At 35.8% G+C, this 20,195-nt stretch overlaps 1 protein-coding gene across 1 annotated transcript in view; it reads right to left on the minus strand.

Annotated features, from left to right (window-relative positions):
* LOC149780770 (alanine aminotransferase 1-like) overlaps positions 1-20,195 on the minus strand; it is a 59,144-nt gene that overhangs the window by 9,771 nt on the left and 29,178 nt on the right. The window contains exons 7-12 of the mRNA XM_089937848.1: positions 18,723-18,802; positions 15,601-15,734; positions 10,042-10,150; positions 6,970-7,035; positions 5,127-5,282; positions 3,534-3,646 (exon numbers count right to left, since the gene is read on the minus strand). Of these exons, the coding sequence (XP_089793974.1) occupies positions 3,534-3,646; positions 5,127-5,282; positions 6,970-7,035; positions 10,042-10,150; positions 15,601-15,734; positions 18,723-18,802 (658 nt within the window). The remainder of the gene's footprint in view (positions 1-3,533; positions 3,647-5,126; positions 5,283-6,969; positions 7,036-10,041; positions 10,151-15,600; positions 15,735-18,722; positions 18,803-20,195) is intronic.

Raw genomic sequence — 20,195 nt, forward strand, 5'->3', positions numbered from 1 at the left:
TTGAAGTATCTTGAACAGTTTGAGAGTTATATTCTGAAAACAATAATGTTTATGGAGAGACAGATGGACATAGTGTCAAGCTAGCCCCCCACCACTATATCTATGGGTGGGGGTGAAAACCCAAAACAGTCATCTACAACTAATCACAAAGCCAAAATCTCTTCACAGAGACAGAATGATTTGTTAGAAATTTTTATATCATGAAGTCTGTATGTATAAAACATATATAAGGAGGGAGGGAGCGAGGGAGAGAGGGATGCGGTGACAAGTGGACAGAAAAAATACAGAAATTAGCATACAACATATCTGGACCAAGAGTCTTATATGAATTTTAAAGAGATATCTTGAACAGCTTTAGAGTTGTGGTCCATAAACTATTGAGTTTAATGGATGGATGGATATAAGAACAGACAAATTTATGAAAATGTTTAAAATGTTGAAAATGAATTGTGAATATCAAATGGCACATTAGGACTATGAGTCTAATATTTGAACCAAGCTACAGAGAATTATTTTCAATGGCTTCACCCTGGAATGAGAGTGTGGATAATGACTGGGTTGACTGACTGGACAGTTGTTGTTGTTATAGGGTTTAATGCCAAATTTTAGCACAAGATAGACTATACATGGAGGCCAGTATAAATGGTGGAGGAAGAACCCAGAAAAGCCTTGGAAAGAACCACTGACCCACAAGAAGCTACTGGCAAGCTTTTCTCGCGTACATACTCTGGCTAAGCCCAAGACTTGAACCCATGCAGACAGAGGTCAGATGGCAGTGATCCATAATGGTGAGTGTTTTAGACCACTCGGCCACTCTGGGCCACCTGACTAGATGGATATTAAGCTGTAAGTAGTCTCTAGTAGCATCTATTAGTATTAATTATGATAGTGAAATTATTCTAAAGTGATCTTGACAGCAACTTGTTGGCAACTTTTCAAATTAAAGACTTTATGAGAAACATTGCTCTGCTTATTTTGATTCATAACCTTTCCCCAAAAAATCAAGTTTAAAATTTTAATTAGTACTATATTGCTAGTGTTGTGCTGACATACTGTTAAACCACACAAACTACCAACCACCTGCCTACAAGCATCCATACATAATGTCACATTGCATAAAACAATAAAAAAAATTAAAAAAATTCTATGATATTAAAGTAGAGTACTATAATGAGTTGATAAACAAAAGTCCCTCGAAGGGACTGGCACTCTCCTGGCCAAAAAGAATTTCCAAGAATTCAAGACAAGACCATTTCTTCCTGTTAAATGCCAAGTGTTGAAACCATCTCTGATATTCTTCAGTGATACCAAGATTTTCAAATTAGCTGCTGTGGTGGAAAGATGAGATGTGAGATTGGCACCATTTTTATTTGGAACCTAGTAGACATTATTAACCCCATATCTGCAGACCCGCCAACCCTGACATGTCAGTCTCAGTAAGGCAGTTGATTTTTTTCTGTAAGAATAACCAGTTTTCAGTAAGGTGTAACAAAATATCAATAACTGCTATTGTAAAGCTGGAAAACGTAATTAAAAGTTTGACACATTGACGATAAACATTACGTTCAACTGAAAAGTTTGTAAAGTACGCATAGACTTTATTTACCACTAGTTCAGCTGCACAAACTCTAGTTCCAGACCATATGCAGCTCAATGGCTTGTTGCTATCTCTTAACTTGACATAATTCTTGGCAATTCTTTTCCATTTCATGCGATGATGGTAATCATATCTCCCACCATGAGACATACTCAAATTGGCATGTGATGTCCAATAAACATAACTGTGTCCTGTCTAGCTTTTATTCACAAGAATCTAAATACTTCTTTTTATTCTTCTGTGTCGATTATTAGCACTTTTTAGAAGCTTATTTTCCCTTTCATCTTAAACATGCATTGCTTTCTGGATGCCATTTTTAAAAATTCTATAATCAACCATTTGATCATGCAGATGCTTCGCATGAACAAATAGGTACAGTTTAAAGCATCTGGGGTCCCGCTGTAAAGTTAGTCTGGTTCCCAGACTAATTTCACTAATTCTAAGATGAAACCCGGATCCAAATAAAACACAGATGAACGAATTATCTGGATTTTTCAGCAACAATCATTTTTCCATAGCTTTTACTAGTATACTGTAAGTCCGTATTTTAAGGGTAATTTTCATAAGACTTATGGCAAAATCATAAGAACTGGCAGGTCTTTATCAGGTTAAGTAGTGACAGCAAAATTTAAAAAACAGCCATCATGGCCACCATACTGGATCTAAGATTGACACCATTTTCATTTAGGTCCAACTAGGTATCATAAGAAGTCTACTGGTGAAAACCACATATTGATATAGCTATCCGTTTGGGAGTTAAGATAATATTTTCAAGATGGCTACTTTAGTGGCCATACTGAGGATCAATTTATCATTTTCATTCAGGAACAACTAGACACCATAAGAATTTTCTGATGAAAATCCGATGTCAAAGTGACTTCCCATTTATGAGGAGTAGCAATAACACATTTTTCAAGATGGCCATGATGGTGGTCATACGGGACGTCAGGTCAGCACCATTTTAATCCAAAACCAACAAGATATTATATGAAAACCTCTGATGTGACTTTCCATTCTGGAGGAGTAATAAGATTTTCAAGATGACTGCCACGGTGGCCATACTGGATAACAACTTCATAACATTTCCATCTAGGATCAACTAGACTTCATAAGAAATCTTTTGGTGGAAGCACAATGTCGATTTGATAAGTCATTCTGGAGAAGTAGCAATAAGATTTTCATATTAAAGGTTAGATTATCACCATTTTCATTTACAACAAACTTGATATCACAAGAAATATTTCAGTGAAAACTCCATGCTGATATGACCATTCATTCAGGAGAAATAGTGATAACAATTTCAAAATGGCCACCGTCACTGCAAGCTGGATGACTAAGCTGCACCATTTTCATTTAGGACCATCTACCAAAAAAGATGTCTTTCGGTGAAAACCCCATGTCCATGTGAATTTTTGTTCAGGATTAGCCATAACAAGATTTTCAAAATGGCTGCAATGGTGGCCATACTGGCCCTTGCATTGGCACATTTTTCATTTTGGACCAACTAGTGAAAGGAACATGTGAACCACTAGTCTAAATTCATCACCAAGTGCCAAGAGAATCTATGAATGGTTTGAGAGTTATATGCACGAAATGAGCGTAATGGACTGAGAGATGCCACCCACTTCTATACAGATAAAAATATATTTGGACCAAGTTTAGATAACTGATACTGATGATTAAGCTAAGAGTAAAGATGTGTGGAACAAGGGAGATAACTCTAGGAATATCACATGCACAGACTAATCTACCCCACACACCCCATCTCTGGAACGTAGTGGTGGTGAGGGTTGGTTTAGTTGTCTATATCACCATTGTCCTTGGGGTTAAGGTTAAGGAAATAACTTTTGGAAAATAGGGATATGGACCAACTCTACTACCTTTGCCACTGCATTTCCATATTAGTGACATGAATAAAGAACAGAAATAAACCTACCTGAAGTGAAATGTATTTGGTTTCTGCCCGAATCCTGATCCAGGCACAACACAAATTCCTGTGTTTTCTAGCAGCTGGAAGCAGTAGAATGCATCAGGATTCTGACCTTTTGCCTGTATAAAAAAATAAAAAACAAAAAGTGAAATTTCTAAAAACAGTAAATAGCAGCAACAAAATACTGTTGCATTTTATTTTTCATTTTTTGCTTAAAACACTGACAGCCTATGATCCACAGTGACACTTTATCAATGGTCTGTTGAAAAAAGCTCTGTGCTTGGCCTATAAGCATATGAAAGTTGTTTCTATTGATCCTGGAATGTGGCAAAGTTAAACAAGACAATACTGTTGCTGCATACTCTATTGGTTTGTGCTACAATGGCTACTAAATAAAATACAAATTTCTGCCTGAAGAATTTTGCTACCTGACAGTTTAAGACATTTGAGTAATAGTATTAGATTAATAATAACATGAACTGTATAAACTCAGATAAACATAAAATGGGGTAATCTTTTCGGTCCAGAGTTGTCCAAATACTAGAAAGCTGATGGACAGCCCTTGTGTCATTTCAAGGCAATATCGTCAAAGTGTGTGAAATGCAAGAGACTTAAAGCCAGGGAGGCCGCCCAGTATCGTATGTACAACAACTATATTTCAGTAATTTTTGCTTTTATACTGCAAATCTGTATGATAAGAGTAATTTTCGTAAGATTTAAGGTCCAATCATAAGAGTTGGCAGGTCGGTAGATTACATCAATTTTGGAGGCAAATCATTGATTTACTGAGCAACCAAAAAAAACTGGGGGGTAACCAGGTTTTAAAAGCTGTTTGCCAAGGAATAAACATGAATTCTGAAAACAGTTATACCCTTGGGTTTAACTATTTTTAGTAATGGCAGCCATATTGGCTGGCACATCAGCATCATTTGTTAAATCTTGAATGGCCCCCATTTAAGGGTGCTTTCAGTCAAATTTTGTTCTGTGATTTAGGAGAGTTAAGGGCAGTCATATCTAAAGGAGGAATGCCATTATCTCTACCAACCTAAAAGACATCTATGCCAGACAATTTCTGTGAAACTTGGTTGAAATTGATCCAATGGTTTATCCTTTTTGATTGCTGAAAGTTGAAAATGGCAAATGCTAATGGACAACAGATAATGTATGATGAACAATGCATGATGTCACCTAACTTTAGGGCCCAGTAAGCTAAAACAAAATGGAAAATGCCTGTTTTATTCTTCTGTTGTCAAAACTCCTAAAATTCAAATCTTTAATAAAGCTACAAATCCTCATGGTTCATCCCTCATCCTTCAGAAGTGTCCCCATCACTAAGCTCTGCCATCAAATGCGAATAAAAACTCTAAACATTCTGTGTACATCTACAGACCACTGTATATAATATCCCATGGTTTCAAATTGTTATGACATCCCATGGTTTCAAATTTCTATCTTGAACAATACTGGAGAAGATACACAACTTCACAGATGCAATCATGTATGTTTTTGGTTGGGTGGGATTATATCATCTGCATCTTTTCCATGAAATGTGTTGAGATAAGACATCAAGAAGTAACTTTGCAAACACTGGTCTTTTACCTGAGCAGCCTGGATGGCTTTTGGTGGAAGTGAGATTCTTGGAAAGGCATACATGGCTCCCTGCACAACGTTACAACTGATACCCTCAATTGAATTAAATGTTTTTGTCACCAATTGGGCCTTCTGTGCCAGCTGACCAAGGACATCTGATTTTTCCTGTATAAATATGAAATGCGATTATTTTAACAGGCTTATTACTTATGAAACTAAAAACTTCCGCACAAAAAAATATTTTGCTCATACTGTAGTGTAACACTTAGCAACAAACCATAAAATCATTTGCCATTCTGTAGTGTAACACTCAGCAGCATATAAAATCATGTCATACTGTAGTGTAGCACTTAGCAACATATAAAATCATTTGCCATACTGTAGTGTAACACTTAGCAACATCAAAGAGCAAAGTCATCAAGTAATGTAAAATACTTTTAAATCATGTCATAAAAAGGATCTTCAGCTCATGTTAAATTCATATTAATGAATGCAACCCCTAAGACTATACAACAAAACAATTGCAAGTAGTTTGTGTCATATCATATTATTCCACTTGTTTCATAAATTCTTTATCCAATGAACACTCCTGAACAATCCTCTATGTCTATAATGTACACCCAACTATACTCAGTATAGACCCAGCTCTGCTGTGGTATAATGCACCAGTAGTTCTGGCCCTGGACTTATTCTAACTGTGACAACTTGCACAAAGTGTAGACCTATATTTGTTGTGCACTGATTCTAACTGTGAGGACCAGCACACATTGTAGACCTATATATATTCGTGTATAATGCACCAATAGATCAGGGTCTAGGTTCACTCAAAGACCCAACTATGCAACTGAGACCCAACTCTGCAACTGTATAATTCACCAGTAGAATTGGGTCTCGACTTTTTGTAAAATCCTCTACTTGCATAACCCAACTACACACAGTTTAGACCTAGATCTACCATTGTATCATGCCCATCTGGGTCTGGACTCATTCTAAATGTGAAGCCCAGCACACAGTGTAAACCTAGATTTGCTGTGTACTCATTCCAACAGATAACCTGTACACAGTGTAGACCTAGACCTGTAATGCAACAACAGATCTGGGTCTGGTCTCAACAAATTGTGATATCCTGCAAAACAACAGACCTAGATCTGCTGTAAAATGTAAAGAGCTGAAAATGTATAATCTGAACTACACGATTTCTCTGTATACTAAAACTTCTCCCAAACAGTTACATTACTAGTTTCCATACTAATAAAAAATTAAGATTCTAACACACTAACAGAGCTGGATCTGGACTCGTATTAACTGATGTCATGCATAGTGTAGATGTAGATTAGATCTGCTCTTGTACATTGCAGCAATATATCCGGATCTGGTCTCGGTTTCTAATGTCCTGCAGAGAATATAGATCTAGATTTGCTTACGGATAATGTGCCAAAAGAGTCTGGACCATCTCTAGGTGTGATGTGCTGCACACAGTATTGACCTAGCTCTACTGTTGTATAATGCACTAATAGACCTGAGTCTGGATTCATTCAAAATTAAATGCCATACTAACAGTGTAGACCCTGATCTGACATAGTATAATTCAGACACATGACATATTGAAGGATCTTGATTTATGCTATTGATTGTAAAATGTGTTATTCTAGAGTAAATATGGCATTTGCCAAAGTAAAATGTTTGGGATCTGCCAATCAAGCATGATATCTCATTATGGGTATGTTCCTAATGAAAGTGAACATTTGTGAAAACTTAGTTTTCTTGCGGAATTGTGGGAAATTTTGATGCTCATGGTGACAAGACTAATCCTATCTGGTGTACATGACTTGAATATTAATGACATACGTACCTTTTCAAACAACTCATAGGAAGGTTCCCCAGGTTTAGGAGGGTTTACCACCACATCCATCGCTGCCTGAAAACAAAGAAGTCTGTAATTTTATCTCATAGATTTTAACTAAAATGCATTCAATTTGAGTTCCAACCTTACATGGAAGCAATCACAAAAATCTTCACTACTGAAGTAGGATTCAGGATCTGAAACTTTGCTTGTCATCTATTTATCATACCCTTCTTCAATTAGTGTAAATGGTGTTCAGGTTACAAAGAAGATTTGATATTACCACAAGAAAATGTGATCCCCTTAGGAATCATCCAGGCTCTAAAGAATTCAATGTAATCTACACATCCTCACTAACATGATACCCAATATGATTACCTCTCAAAAATGGTGCTCATGAAGTTCAGACCATAAGAACTGATAGACTGACATTTGGCTTTTTGTAAATGTGCAGATATATCAGCTGGTCTGTAACCATGACCTTTGACCCATTTGCCCCTCGCATGACATATGGTCCTTCCTGACCTAGGTGCAAGCCATCATAAAGTCTGGTAACATGAATGAGGACAACTCAAGTTATGCTCAGAAACCATTCATCTTCTTTCAGTCACCATGTTAAAAATATGGCCCACAACCCTGTCCTACAAGCCTCTCCATTGACACTTATGTTTTGTTACTATTGGTAATTCTGTATGTGAAGTTTAAAACAATCCATTAATATTTATCTCATCTAATTTTACATCTGTAGATGTTCTGTTTTTGGTTGTTTTTTTTAATGCACATCAACCTATACATTCTCTTGCTGTCAGCAGGTACACATCTTATGACAAAAAAAAGACTACTTGAAAGGTATGGAACACTAACTTTAAACCAGTGTTAGTTGTGATGGGGGCATCCCAAAAGGGCTCTGCTCTGTTCAATATGCTTGGCAAAATATTAAACAGAAGAACTTTTGCTGCAAAACCAAAGTTTGAAGAATAAAAGATGTGAATTCAGGGGCTATAACTCTTTTAATTGATGACATGTTATGTTGGAAATGCAACACAATGTCTAATCAACATAAAGGTGCAATATAACTTTGGCTTAAATGCAATATTCCTTAGAAATGTTATGCTGCAGAAAGCAAACTGGAGGAGGATGGCCAATCAAAGGCCACTACTCCAATAAATGATAACATGGAACAACTGAAATTGCGTTCATTTAAGGTCTGATCAATATAAAGTTTCATGCTAAATCTGGTTGAAATCATAACAAACTTAGGAAAATTATTATGCAGAAACGAGTCATGATAAAGGAAAATCAAGAATGATTTTATGGAATACTGAAACTGACCTTACTCGAGGTCTCATCAATCTGAGATCACATGCCAAACTTGGCTGCAATGCAGCAATTTGGGTGAAGTTTTCTGGTGGAAACCTAATTCCGAAGGATGAACAGTCACCAGTCCACAACTCTTCTAAATGAGTCCAAACCCATATAAGGCACATGAAGGTCAGGTTAACATGAAACTGCATCAGGTATGTTGAATGCTTCTTGAGCTGGTCACAAGGACATGATGTAGTAGAGATGTAGTATTTATTGAAAAAGGGTCAATAAGTCAATTAAAACAAGATCTAAAAGACTAAACCTTTATAATATAATAGGCAGTCAATCTACCAAACAGAATCCAGTGAGATGCAATGATTGCTGAGCTTTGCTGATACAAGCAACATCTTATGTTCAGATACAGAGTTAACTGTCAAGGACCATAACTCTGTCCAATTTGCATGCGGTGAGACAAAATCTGTAAATAAGTTACAAGATAATGTGAATGATACTGGTACAAGAGATGTAATATTGATGGAAAAAGGGCAATAACTGTGTTAAATTGGACCTGAAAGACTAAACCTTTAAAAGGCACATCTACATATAACTAGACAAATAATCTACCAAATAATATTTGATGGGTTGCTGTGCTTTGCCGATACAATCAAAATCCCATCTATAGACAAAAAGTTAACTGTCAAGGGTCATAACTGTATCCAAAGTGGAGAAAAAATCCGTAAATAGGTAATGAGATAATGTGTACACCAAACTACATCAACAAATGTTCAATAATTCCTGCACTATACCTGTAACAAGGATTTCCCACTGAAGAGATGTTCTATTGATAGGAAAAGGGAAATAACTCAATTATAATTGGATCTGAAAGATGAAACCTTTAAGGCACATTAACATGCAACAGGCAATTCATCTACCAAACATTATCCAATTTTGTGAAATAGTTGCTGAGCTATGCTGATCACAAAAAGTGTGAAGGGACAGACCGATAAAGATCTTACTCTGGTTCTTTGTTTGATTTGTACTCTGAAATCAGTATTATCTAAATATATACCTTACATTTCTTAGACTGTATTACATTCATAATAACCATAAATTATAATGCACTGTCATAATTTTTTTTATATACAACTGTAATAGATAGTGGTATTTCTTGTATCTTGCAGGACACACGGTACTAATTGTATGGAAAAATGGGAACCAGCCTGGAAATGGGTGAACATAAAATAGAGTATATATGGGTTTGGCTGGCGACGATTGGTTAATAATGTAAGTTATGTTTTAGGAAAAAGAATCTTTTGAGAGCTTATCCGAGTTGCAAGTGGAAAAAAAAAATGAGACATTGTTTTATTGAGGGAATTTCAGTCCTTTACCAGTCTTGAGTTTGGAATACTCATTACTAAAATCAGCACCTGACTTTTTGGTGCGGAACTGAAAGCACATGTTTCAAAACACATGCAGGTCCAGAAAATGCTGTGGCTCATTCTTTTCTCTACACAAAAGCTGACATCCAGGTTTCATCTATATTGATAAATACAGTTTTAATCATGAGATCATAAGTTATTGAATAGTTTATATCATGGTGTTTGCATAAGTTTACTATGGGAATTGAATTAGTACCACGAGTCCTGTAATGAACTATTCCCAACTGCAATCTGGATTTTTTTTAATGTGGAGTCCAAGAATTACAGTTTTGTGTATCAATGCATTATGTTTACCAAACATCTTATACATACATATTTCACAACACAACAATTCTACCTGTCCAGCAACAGATGAGCACAGTTTGGCTGAAATGGACTTCAACAGCATAGCCTTGACGTCAGGGTCCAGGTTTACTGCTTCACAGTAACCACCGCGAAATCCACACCTACAAGCAGATGATTAAAGATGTATTCTTGATTATAGAACATATCTAAATTATGTATTCACGAAATAACTTACAAACCTGTATGAATGATCATTTTGCTATTGCAGACCTAGCATACTGGGTAAGTACTAGCCAATTTTGCCCTGGAAAAGAATACTGACCTGTTCAACAAGTTGGTGTGTGTGCATGCATGCAAACATATATTGTTACACATCTTATTCCAAATGAAAGACTGACAGGAAGCGAGCATAACACAGCTTGCTTGACTTTTTGGGTACAGCTGACTTAAGATGCTTTTTTCTCTCTCAAGACAATAGGTAAAAGGAGGATTTATGTCCCCTTACCCTGGAGTCCCTTCAGACTTCAGTATTCTAACATATAGGAAGCATCTTCAATCTGAAGATGCCGTGGGCTTGGGTTAGCATTAGCAAACAAAACTGCAGGTATACGAGTGATGGAAAATATTTTTGCTTTCACAAATCCAAATGAAGTAGAGTGACCCACATTTATGTGAAGCTGCTGAGAAACCTGGAAGGGTAGCCTGTTGTGCTGCTATTATCAGACCCACTGGGCTGAACTGAATTCCTTGGAATGAGAGGCCTCCTAAACTTTCAGTGCAGTGTGCTGTCTATCCTGAGCAATCCTGTATACCACAAGTTCTGAAAAGAGCTTCTTTCTGAAGACTTTCATTATATGAGTCATGTGTGCATGTTCACCATCTCTGTCACAAAACATACATTTGTGGTTGTTGCAGCATGTGAGTTGAGTGTGATATTTTCCAGCAATCTTTGCTAGATTATTCAAATGGTCACTGATCCATCATTTTTCTTAGCCATGGTACTCTGACTCCTCATATTCTGCAAGACTTTGGAAATCAGAGGTGTAGTAGGGTTGGCAAGTGCATCCAGACCATTCAGTGCAGTTCAAGGTCATTGAATGAACAGGCTCTTGTGTCTGTATGGAAGACAAAAGGTTGGGAGTTAGGCATTCCACATGGTCATAACTAGGTTTACATGAGGGTGACCCCAGCATAGCTTCAGTCATGACTGTTTGAGGGGGATCACTTAAACTGGTCATACACAATGAGGTTAAATGCTGCAATGAGAACATCCAATAGGCAAAGAAAAACTCTGGCCAAGATGTGAATCTGAGTGAATGGTAGGCACCAATAAGACGATGCTTCCTGAATGACAGACACCCAGTTCTTGAGAGTACTATATTCCATATCCAAGAAATGAAAGCTCAAACAGTAGAGTTATAAGTGATTTCATGTTCAATGCAAAGTCGTCTGGCATCTTTGTAGGATGTTGTCCATGGGACTGGATGCCATGGACATGGATATGGCGCAGAAATGTGACAAATGCGACACAACATTATCCAGGATTCTCATGAAGACCCTGGGGCTGATGTTCTGGCTGGCGTCCTTGTATGCAAACAACAGGAATTTCTGAGATGTGTGGATGGGATGTGGAGTAAACATCTTGAAGATTTTGACTGATGGTGAAATCCCTCTCCTGAATGGCAATGAGTACTGAGTTTAGGGTCTCCATTTCTGAAGTACAGGTCCCATAAAAAGTGAGTGAGCTGAGGTCTATAACATATTGAGGAACATCAATTTCACCAAAATTACCCGAGTGCTTTAATAAATTCAAGATACACAAGATTCAAAACACAGCACTGACATTACAATAAATAGAAATATAACTGTAACTGCAACAATATGTAATACGAGTCCCTCAAAGGGAATGACATTCTACTAGATGAAAATTTTCAGATATTCAAGATAAGACCATTTCTTCCTTTTTACTGTCAAGTGTTGAAACCATCTGCGATATTCTTTGCCAATATTAAGATTCTGACATGATTTTGGTCTTCCATAAAATAAAGCTGAAAAAAAAGTTTAAGGGGGGTTTGGAGGTCCTCCCCAAACAGGGTCTCGAGGAGCAGTGCCCCCGATCCAGGGGTCCAGCTAAAACGTATTTTACACTCAGAAAAAACTGCTCCCGGTGCAACTTATGATCACAAAATAAACCAAAATAATCATCTGAAAAACTAATAAACTTACCAAAAATGTTCAACTTGACATCAATAATATCACAGTATTTATTGTCACATGAATTTGTTCTCCAATACTACTGATACTGAAGTTATTTCATGTGCATGTCAGTGTTCACATCATAATTAAGTCACAATAATTTCTCAATGTTTTGCAGCAAATATATTTTACTTCTCTCTTTTCATAATAAATCTGTAAAATAAGTACCCAAGTACCAGTACATCAACTATATACAAATAATCCCAATCATTCACTTGTCTTTTTCTCCAATGGACACAACCTGTTGATAATGCCAGTCAAGCTCTTTTTGCGGCTTTGGCAAAGATTTCTTTAGCCTTCCTTTTTGTCACCACTGACTTTGGACTCAATGTGCAATTGTTTCTTTTCCTTCTCAATGAGAACTTTTTTCCTTTCAAGCTGGTGCGTGTATTGGTGATATGCAGTGCACATATTCCAACAGAGGGCTACATCTGTTTTCTCATGCAAGAAATCTTTCTTATTATCATAATTAACTGCAGCTATTCCAGATGCCTGCTGAGCTTCAATTTTTCTGTATGCAGCTTCTTTTGTAGGTGCTGTTCCAAACTCTTCCAACCATGATTACCATAATTCAGATCTTTCTTGCAGAGGTCACAAAATGCCAGTCCTCGCGTGCTCAGTTTTCTTATAAACTGACCAACTAAATTTCCATCAACTTTTCACACCAGCCATTACCATTTCCATACGTTTTTTAAACCTTTATCAAAACTTTTAGTGTCATGGTCTCTCTCAACATCTTGGGACGCCATGTTTTGCAAACACGCTTCTTCTTTCCATTGCCATCAGTTTCCACTACACAAAGATTCATTGGATGAATTAAAACTTTTGACCAATCAGAATACTCTTTACGAGAGTTGTGTGCTAACTAATATATGGAACAAATAATTTACAAGGGTTGTTGTAGAATGGGACTGGACAGACCATTTTTTAAAAACCAGATTGGAGATGATATAAAAAAAATGGACTATATCAAGAAAATCTGCTTCAAGTCATGAGAAAAATCATGTCTGAAGATTATAAAATCAGCTGCTGTACGGCACATTTATTACATACCAGATCAGAACCATTTTCATTTAGGACCAAGCAGACATCAGTCCTTTGGTGAAAACCCCATGTCAAATTGATCATCCATTCAAGGGGATTAGTAATAGCAAGATTTTTAAGACAGTTGTCATGGCAGCCACAATGGTTGTATGACTGGTACCATTTTCATTAAGGACCAACTAGATAGCATAAGAAGTCTACTGGTGAAAACTATGTCGGAGGAGTAGCAATAAACAAATTAAAGACAGCTATCATGGTGGCCATATATTGACAGTCATTTTCATTTAAGACCAACTATACACCATAAGATTTTCAAGAAGGCCACATATTTGACGTCAGATCAGCACCAATTTAATTTACGTTCAATAAAACATTATAAGTCAGTGAAAACCCCAGGCTTTCATTCAACAAGATTCTAATAACAAGATTTTCAAGCCAGCCATCATGATCGACATATTGGATCAGCTCCATTTTAATTTGGGTCCAATTTGACACTATAAGAAGTCGTAATGTAGAAAGCCCATACTAGACATCATTACAAGTCTTTCAGTGAAAATCCTATGCTGATATAACCATCCATTAATCAGGAAAACCAATACCAAGATTTTTAAGATGGTGGCTGTTGCAGCAATACAGAACAATCTCATTAAAATCAGACTATAATTTCCTACATGAAGATCTGACAGCGACCATTTAGGGGTCATGTTCTGGTGACCTTTGAATGAGCCAAAAGAAATGCAGCATTCAGAAATCTGAAAGTGAATCAAATCATTCAGCACACATTGATGCTCTTCAGCCACTCTGCTCAGTCTCCCAAACACTAAGTACATAAAACTTCATCTTATTGGCTGATAAAATATGCAATTATGGCAACAAGATAGGTCACCAGAACATGACCCCTACTCGGTCACTGTTGGATCTTAAGAAAGGACAGTGGAGATCTGATTTTAATCAGATTTCCATACTTGACATCCAAGCTGCAAAATTTTCACTCGGGACCAACTAGTGCATGGGATGAATATGCGTGTAAGTTTCAAGGCAATCCTCCAAATAGTTTAGAGGAAGTAGTAATAACGAACTTGTGCTAATGGATGACGGTGGTCAAGAGACCATTACATAAGCACTTCTGGTCAATGTCCATAAGAGCCAAAAATACAGTTTATGCATATTTATCTCACTGCATTTCATTTTAATAACAATATTACCAGTGATGATGTCATCACATCAATGGTGGATTTAAGAAAAATTTAACAGCATCCAAGTAGAGAGAAAAAAAAGCGTCTGTCAGTGTAAAGAATAAAGAATCTGATTCTGGATTATCATGCAAAAGGGTTTTTAACCAAAGAAATTAAGGGGTAGGCTAAAAAAACATGAAAACAGATTTTCAAATCCATGCATGAAATATTTTTGTTTCATTTCATTTTTGTTTATCATTCATCATGTTGCAATATTTGCATTGTCTGGTTCCTTCATATTGCATTCAGCAATTTATTTGCATTCATTCTGCATTTCCATTTTTGTTGCTCTAGTAAAATAACTCATTTAATCCTATTAAACTTTGAACATGGAAAATTAAGAAGAATAACATTTTTTCCTTTTAATTTAAAATTTTTCCTATTTTGCAAAATCATATTTTAAAAACATTAAAATATGTTCTTTTCTAACCTGAGCTTTATATACCAATTTCATAAACTCTTTTCAGAGATGTATTTTCTAAAGTAGTAAAAATTCATTCACACCAACAGATACTGACTGATAAAAGTAAGGATATAAGCTTACATACCAAGTTTGATCAAAATCTGTTCCGAAATTTAACCACTGGAGTGGTAACATGCCAAACTTGACTGTCAATGAAAACAAACAAAGAAGACACCTAATAAATGATTTAGCCAAGTATATAATAATTATTATAGAGAACTAGTGTGCAAATAGTTCCTGGCCAGATAAATACTGTTGCAGTTAGTATGGTCTGTAACATGTATTTTTAATTTGGTGGTGTACATTTTCAGAAAATTGGGAAACTTTCATAGCACAACAAACATGACTGGTACTATTATACTGTGGTGGGTGCTACCAAAATTTAAATCCTCAGGAGTGAGGTAAATGCAACCAAATTTAAAACCTCAGAGAAGTGAGGGAAATGCTACCTAATTTAAAAGCTTGGAGAAGTGAGGGAAAGGCTACCAAATTTAGAAGCTCGGAGAAGTGAGAGAAATGCTACAAAATGTAAAACCTCCTAGAAGTGAGGGTAATGCTCTACTGTAAGACCATAGAGCCATTACAAGTCCGACATAGCTGACAGAGCACTTACTCTCCCATATATCCTTTGGATGTGGACAAGAAAGAAGTCAGTTCCATGTTGCGATATTCTGGTGGCATCTCCATCAATACCTTTTTGAATGAGTTGAACTGAGAACCTTTGGCATAAATGTTGTGCTGGTACACCTGGCAATATAAATACAGTAAAAAAATATGTTGGAATACATGTCAATATAAATACAATAATAAATATGTTGGTATACGTGGCAAACAAAAAACAGTTTAAAAAATGTGTTGGTATGCCTGGAAAAATAAATTCTATACAAAATGTGTAAGTGTACCTGGCAAAATAAATACAGTAAAAAAATATGTTGGTATAACTGGTAAATTAAATACAGTGAAAACATGTGTTAGTTTACCTGGAAAAATAAATACTGTAAAAACATTTTTAATCCTATTAAACTTTGAACATGGAAAATTAAGAAGAATAACATTTTTTCCTTTTAATTTAAAATTTTTCCTATTTTGCAAAATCATATTTTAAAAACATTAAAATATGTACAAATGTTTGTTGGTCTTAAGAGTACTCTTAACACATCAGCTATATCATCCCGTGGAAATGGGAGCAAAGTGCCCATCTCAAAAACACACCAAGGCAGCCAACTCGGGTTTGTCTGGGCAGACAATGAACCCATGATTCTTGGATAAGGCCAATGTTCAACCAATTAAGCAAATGTCACTCACTCAAATACTAAGAATTTTTTTTATCAGCTTAAAAGTCAGTCAGATTAATAATTATCAAATTCTACTGAATACCCATGGTATCAGTACATTTCTTTACATGGGCATTACCAGGGGCAGATAAAGACAGCAAACCTCTCTTTTTCTACCTTTGGATCAAATTTCTGCCACCTCTTTACAGTTCTACTAAATTAAAAATCTTGAACTTAAAAATTATGCAGAAAGGGCATTTTCTAAAAGCCCAAACAAAGAAATCATTTTTAAGTGCTGGAATTTATAGATCTTACCAGGGATATTAACTAGCTATTACTGTTTGAAAATGGACCAGAGAGGAGCCTTTGTAGCTTAGTGGTTAGCATTCTGGATTTGCAATTGATAGGGTGCAGGTTCAAACTCTATAATTGGATCAAACCACCCTGGTATGTCCTTTGACGAGATATTTTACTTCAACTGCCTCAGCACTGAATAATCTGTGTTGATGTGCCATAAATTGCCATACCAAGCCAAAGTGGATCTGGAAGTTGTTTACAGTTGTTGGACTATTCCTAATAAACAGTACAGACCTAGATTACACAAGGAAAGATGGTATATAGGAGAACAAAATAGTATGTGCCTGAAGGCAGGATGGTAGCTAGGCAGTCTTTTTCTATGTATTTTTATTTTTCTATGTTACACAGGTGCATGTGCATGCACACCTGTACTACAACCAGGAATCAGATATAAAGTGCACCCACCTTTTTAGCAGACATTCATAAATAGGGTACACTCACAAAGTACACCCACCTTATTAGCAGACACTCATAAATAGGGTACACTCACAAACATGGGCCTGTTATTTACAGTGCCAAATATTAATTCAACACATTCCAATTATATACTTCCTCAAGAAATGAGGATACCTGCAAATTAAGAAAAGCTGACAAAAATTTGGTCAAGAAGATAAAAAAATTATTTTAATCTGATCTACATGCAATGGAAAATCACTACATGGTTACATCTTGCATTAAGTATGCAATCAAAGTTCACTTCTGGCACGTGCGATAACAAATAAAAGGCATAGATGTTCATGATGAGTCTAATCCATTCCTTTCTATGAGTAAGCAGGTCAGTAATGTACCTGCCCATTCAACAATGTTGTTCTTTCTTACAACATAGACAGTACTGAGTCTCCTTTAAGAAGTTGTGCTCTTTGTCTTAAAATTTGCATTCATTTACATTCAGATATTTTGGTGCACAATTTCAAAAGTGAACTTTAGGACTATAGCAGGATTATCAAAAACTGAATACACATTTTAAGACATGAACTCAGTCTAAAAGAAATAAATTACTGACATCAATGAGATATTATCCGAAATTCATGAAAGGCTGATAATACAAGTGATTGAGTATTGGAAATTAAATTTTCAAATAGAAATAACCAATTTTTGTGTAACAAGGTATCAATATCCGTTTCACCCATTACAACAGCAAAATGTACTGTCTATACTCACATCAGAGTTCAGTCCAAATGCACAAACCCAGAACTGTTTGCACATTATGTGATGACAGATCTGGGTCTATGCAGTTCATTAGGCCTAACCAGTAGAACAAACAAAACTGACCCTAATATTCTCAAGTATTAAATGATGTCTGATCAGAGACTATGATGTTTGCCAGTTGCACTCAACTTACAAGTTAGTATACACAGTAAAAAAAAAAGTCAAGGATACAAACTGGGTACCTAACAATTGGAAGAAAAAAACAACAACCGAACTAAATAAACCTCGAGATGCTTCTTGATTCTTGGTCTAAGTCATAAAGGTTTAAGTCTTACGAAAATGTTTTGATCTTTAATAACAGAACTGTCTGGGAAAAATCGGAAGCCAAAATGTGCAAGATAACTAGAGATAACCTCTGAAATGATGATACTCCACTCAAGTCCGATGAATAAAATGAATTCTCTGGTGTGTATATGTATAGCAAATATCTTGAAAATTGATCTTATGTGAGATAACAGACAAATATTCAGTATTTGGCAAAAGGTTGTATGTCAATTACAGTAATAAGTCCCCACTGACTTCTTGTTACCATTATTCACTGAAAACTATACAAGCCACTGCAAAATTTGTAAATATTTGCCATAACCAATTTTGTTATTACAACATCCAGCTAATAGGAGGAAGTAACAGACATAAACGATGCCTGGGTGTGTGTCTAATTTACACTCACTGATTGGTTACTCGAACAATGTGATTGACAAGTGGCGATAGGTCAATTACAGTTGAGATCCAGGCATTTTCTGCTTGCACTGAAAACATCCAAGAACGCATTTCAGTATGGCAGCGTTAATTTTACTATAACCAATATACAGCCATGAATGTAAAAATTAAATGAATTTTAGTTTCAGCTAATGAAGATGTTTGTTTCTTTTATGGTGTTTGTGTATGTATTTACCTCATCGGCCAAAATGAACAAATTTTCCTCTTTTGCAAACTTTATGACTGACTGAATATTCTCACGTGACAGAACTTGACCTGCAAGTAGATAACAAATTTGTTTCTTTGTGTGAATAAGTGTCCTTTAGAACTAGATTTCTTACCTGCATATGTACAATGACATATTCTTCCACCCCCACCCCCCCACAGGAATCTGACATAAAAACTTTGAAGCTGTATATGCTGTAATTGGTAGTAATTTTGTGCTTTGAAAGTGCATAAAATAGTACAATATTAGTTATGATACTCTACCAGGCAAAACCAAGCCTTACTGTCTGATTTCAAGTTTTACCACTGTTAAAGAGTGATAATTTTTTTTGTTCTTCTTTGCTCTTTGCTCATGAATATTCAAAGCTATAGTCTCCCTTGCAGTCTCAAAAATAGTCACATGATGGTGTTTCCTCGCAATGAAAATGGAAAGCAGTGTACAGTATGTGCTAATGTAGCAAGGCATGGGTTAACCCTATAATCATTCATAAGGATCGAAGATTTGTTAATAGTGTGAAACCCATGAAAACCAAAAATCACTGACACCAAATTTAATATTTGGTTTCCAAAGATGTTCGCTTCACTGTGGGGTTTCCAAATGTGAAAAAATGTCTTTCATAAGCACTGAATGTGACCTAAGAGAGAGAGAGAGAAAATTTAATTAATTAATTATTAATCTGTGCATGTTCAGGAGTGAAAAAATTAAGAAAGATGTTTGTTTTTTTTACCATTAAATGAAAAGTTAGCTGAACAGTGTATGTTCTTTCTGAAAATCAATTTGAATCAGGTAAATACAGTTGTTCCACAAAGAAACACAGACCTTGTCTCAAGAAACATTTCAGGTACAAGAAACATTTATAACTATACTACTAATCCATTAGAATTATGAATGATAATCAATAATATTTCAATAATTTGCAAAATTCATAATGTTCCTATGCCTAATTTTTCACCATGTTTCTGCAACACAGAATTTAGCACAAATTCATACTTTTTGATTAGATTTATTTTATTCTGTTAGGATAATACAATCCTATAATGCTTAGCTGGTTATTCGGACATCCTGGCATGTGGGTGAAGACAAATGACAGTCATGGCTACTTTAATACATGTAGGTAATGAATTCTTCTCCTTTGAAAATCTGTTGAGAAAATCTGACTTTTAGAATACTGTTTTGGTGCCTCAGTGGGCACAGCATTGACAGCAAGGCCACATGCCTGATTAATAAAGCCCAGGTATTTATTTAAAAAAAACAGAACACAAAACAAAAACCATACTATTGATGATTCACACCAATGAATAGCACCAATAATAATTAGATAATCTGCAGATAAGTACAATCTTTTTCAAGATATTTACAAGCATTTAGTTAGTAATACTTTACCTTAAAAGCTGGCACTTTTTATTAGTGCAAATTCTCCAGATTAGTTTACTGATAGCCCTA

Source organism: Sinohyriopsis cumingii, chromosome 16, assembly GCF_028554795.1.
Source record: "Sinohyriopsis cumingii isolate HCF-2022 chromosome 16, ASM2855479v2, whole genome shotgun sequence".
Taxonomy (NCBI): Eukaryota; Metazoa; Mollusca; class Bivalvia; order Unionida; family Unionidae; genus Sinohyriopsis; species Sinohyriopsis cumingii.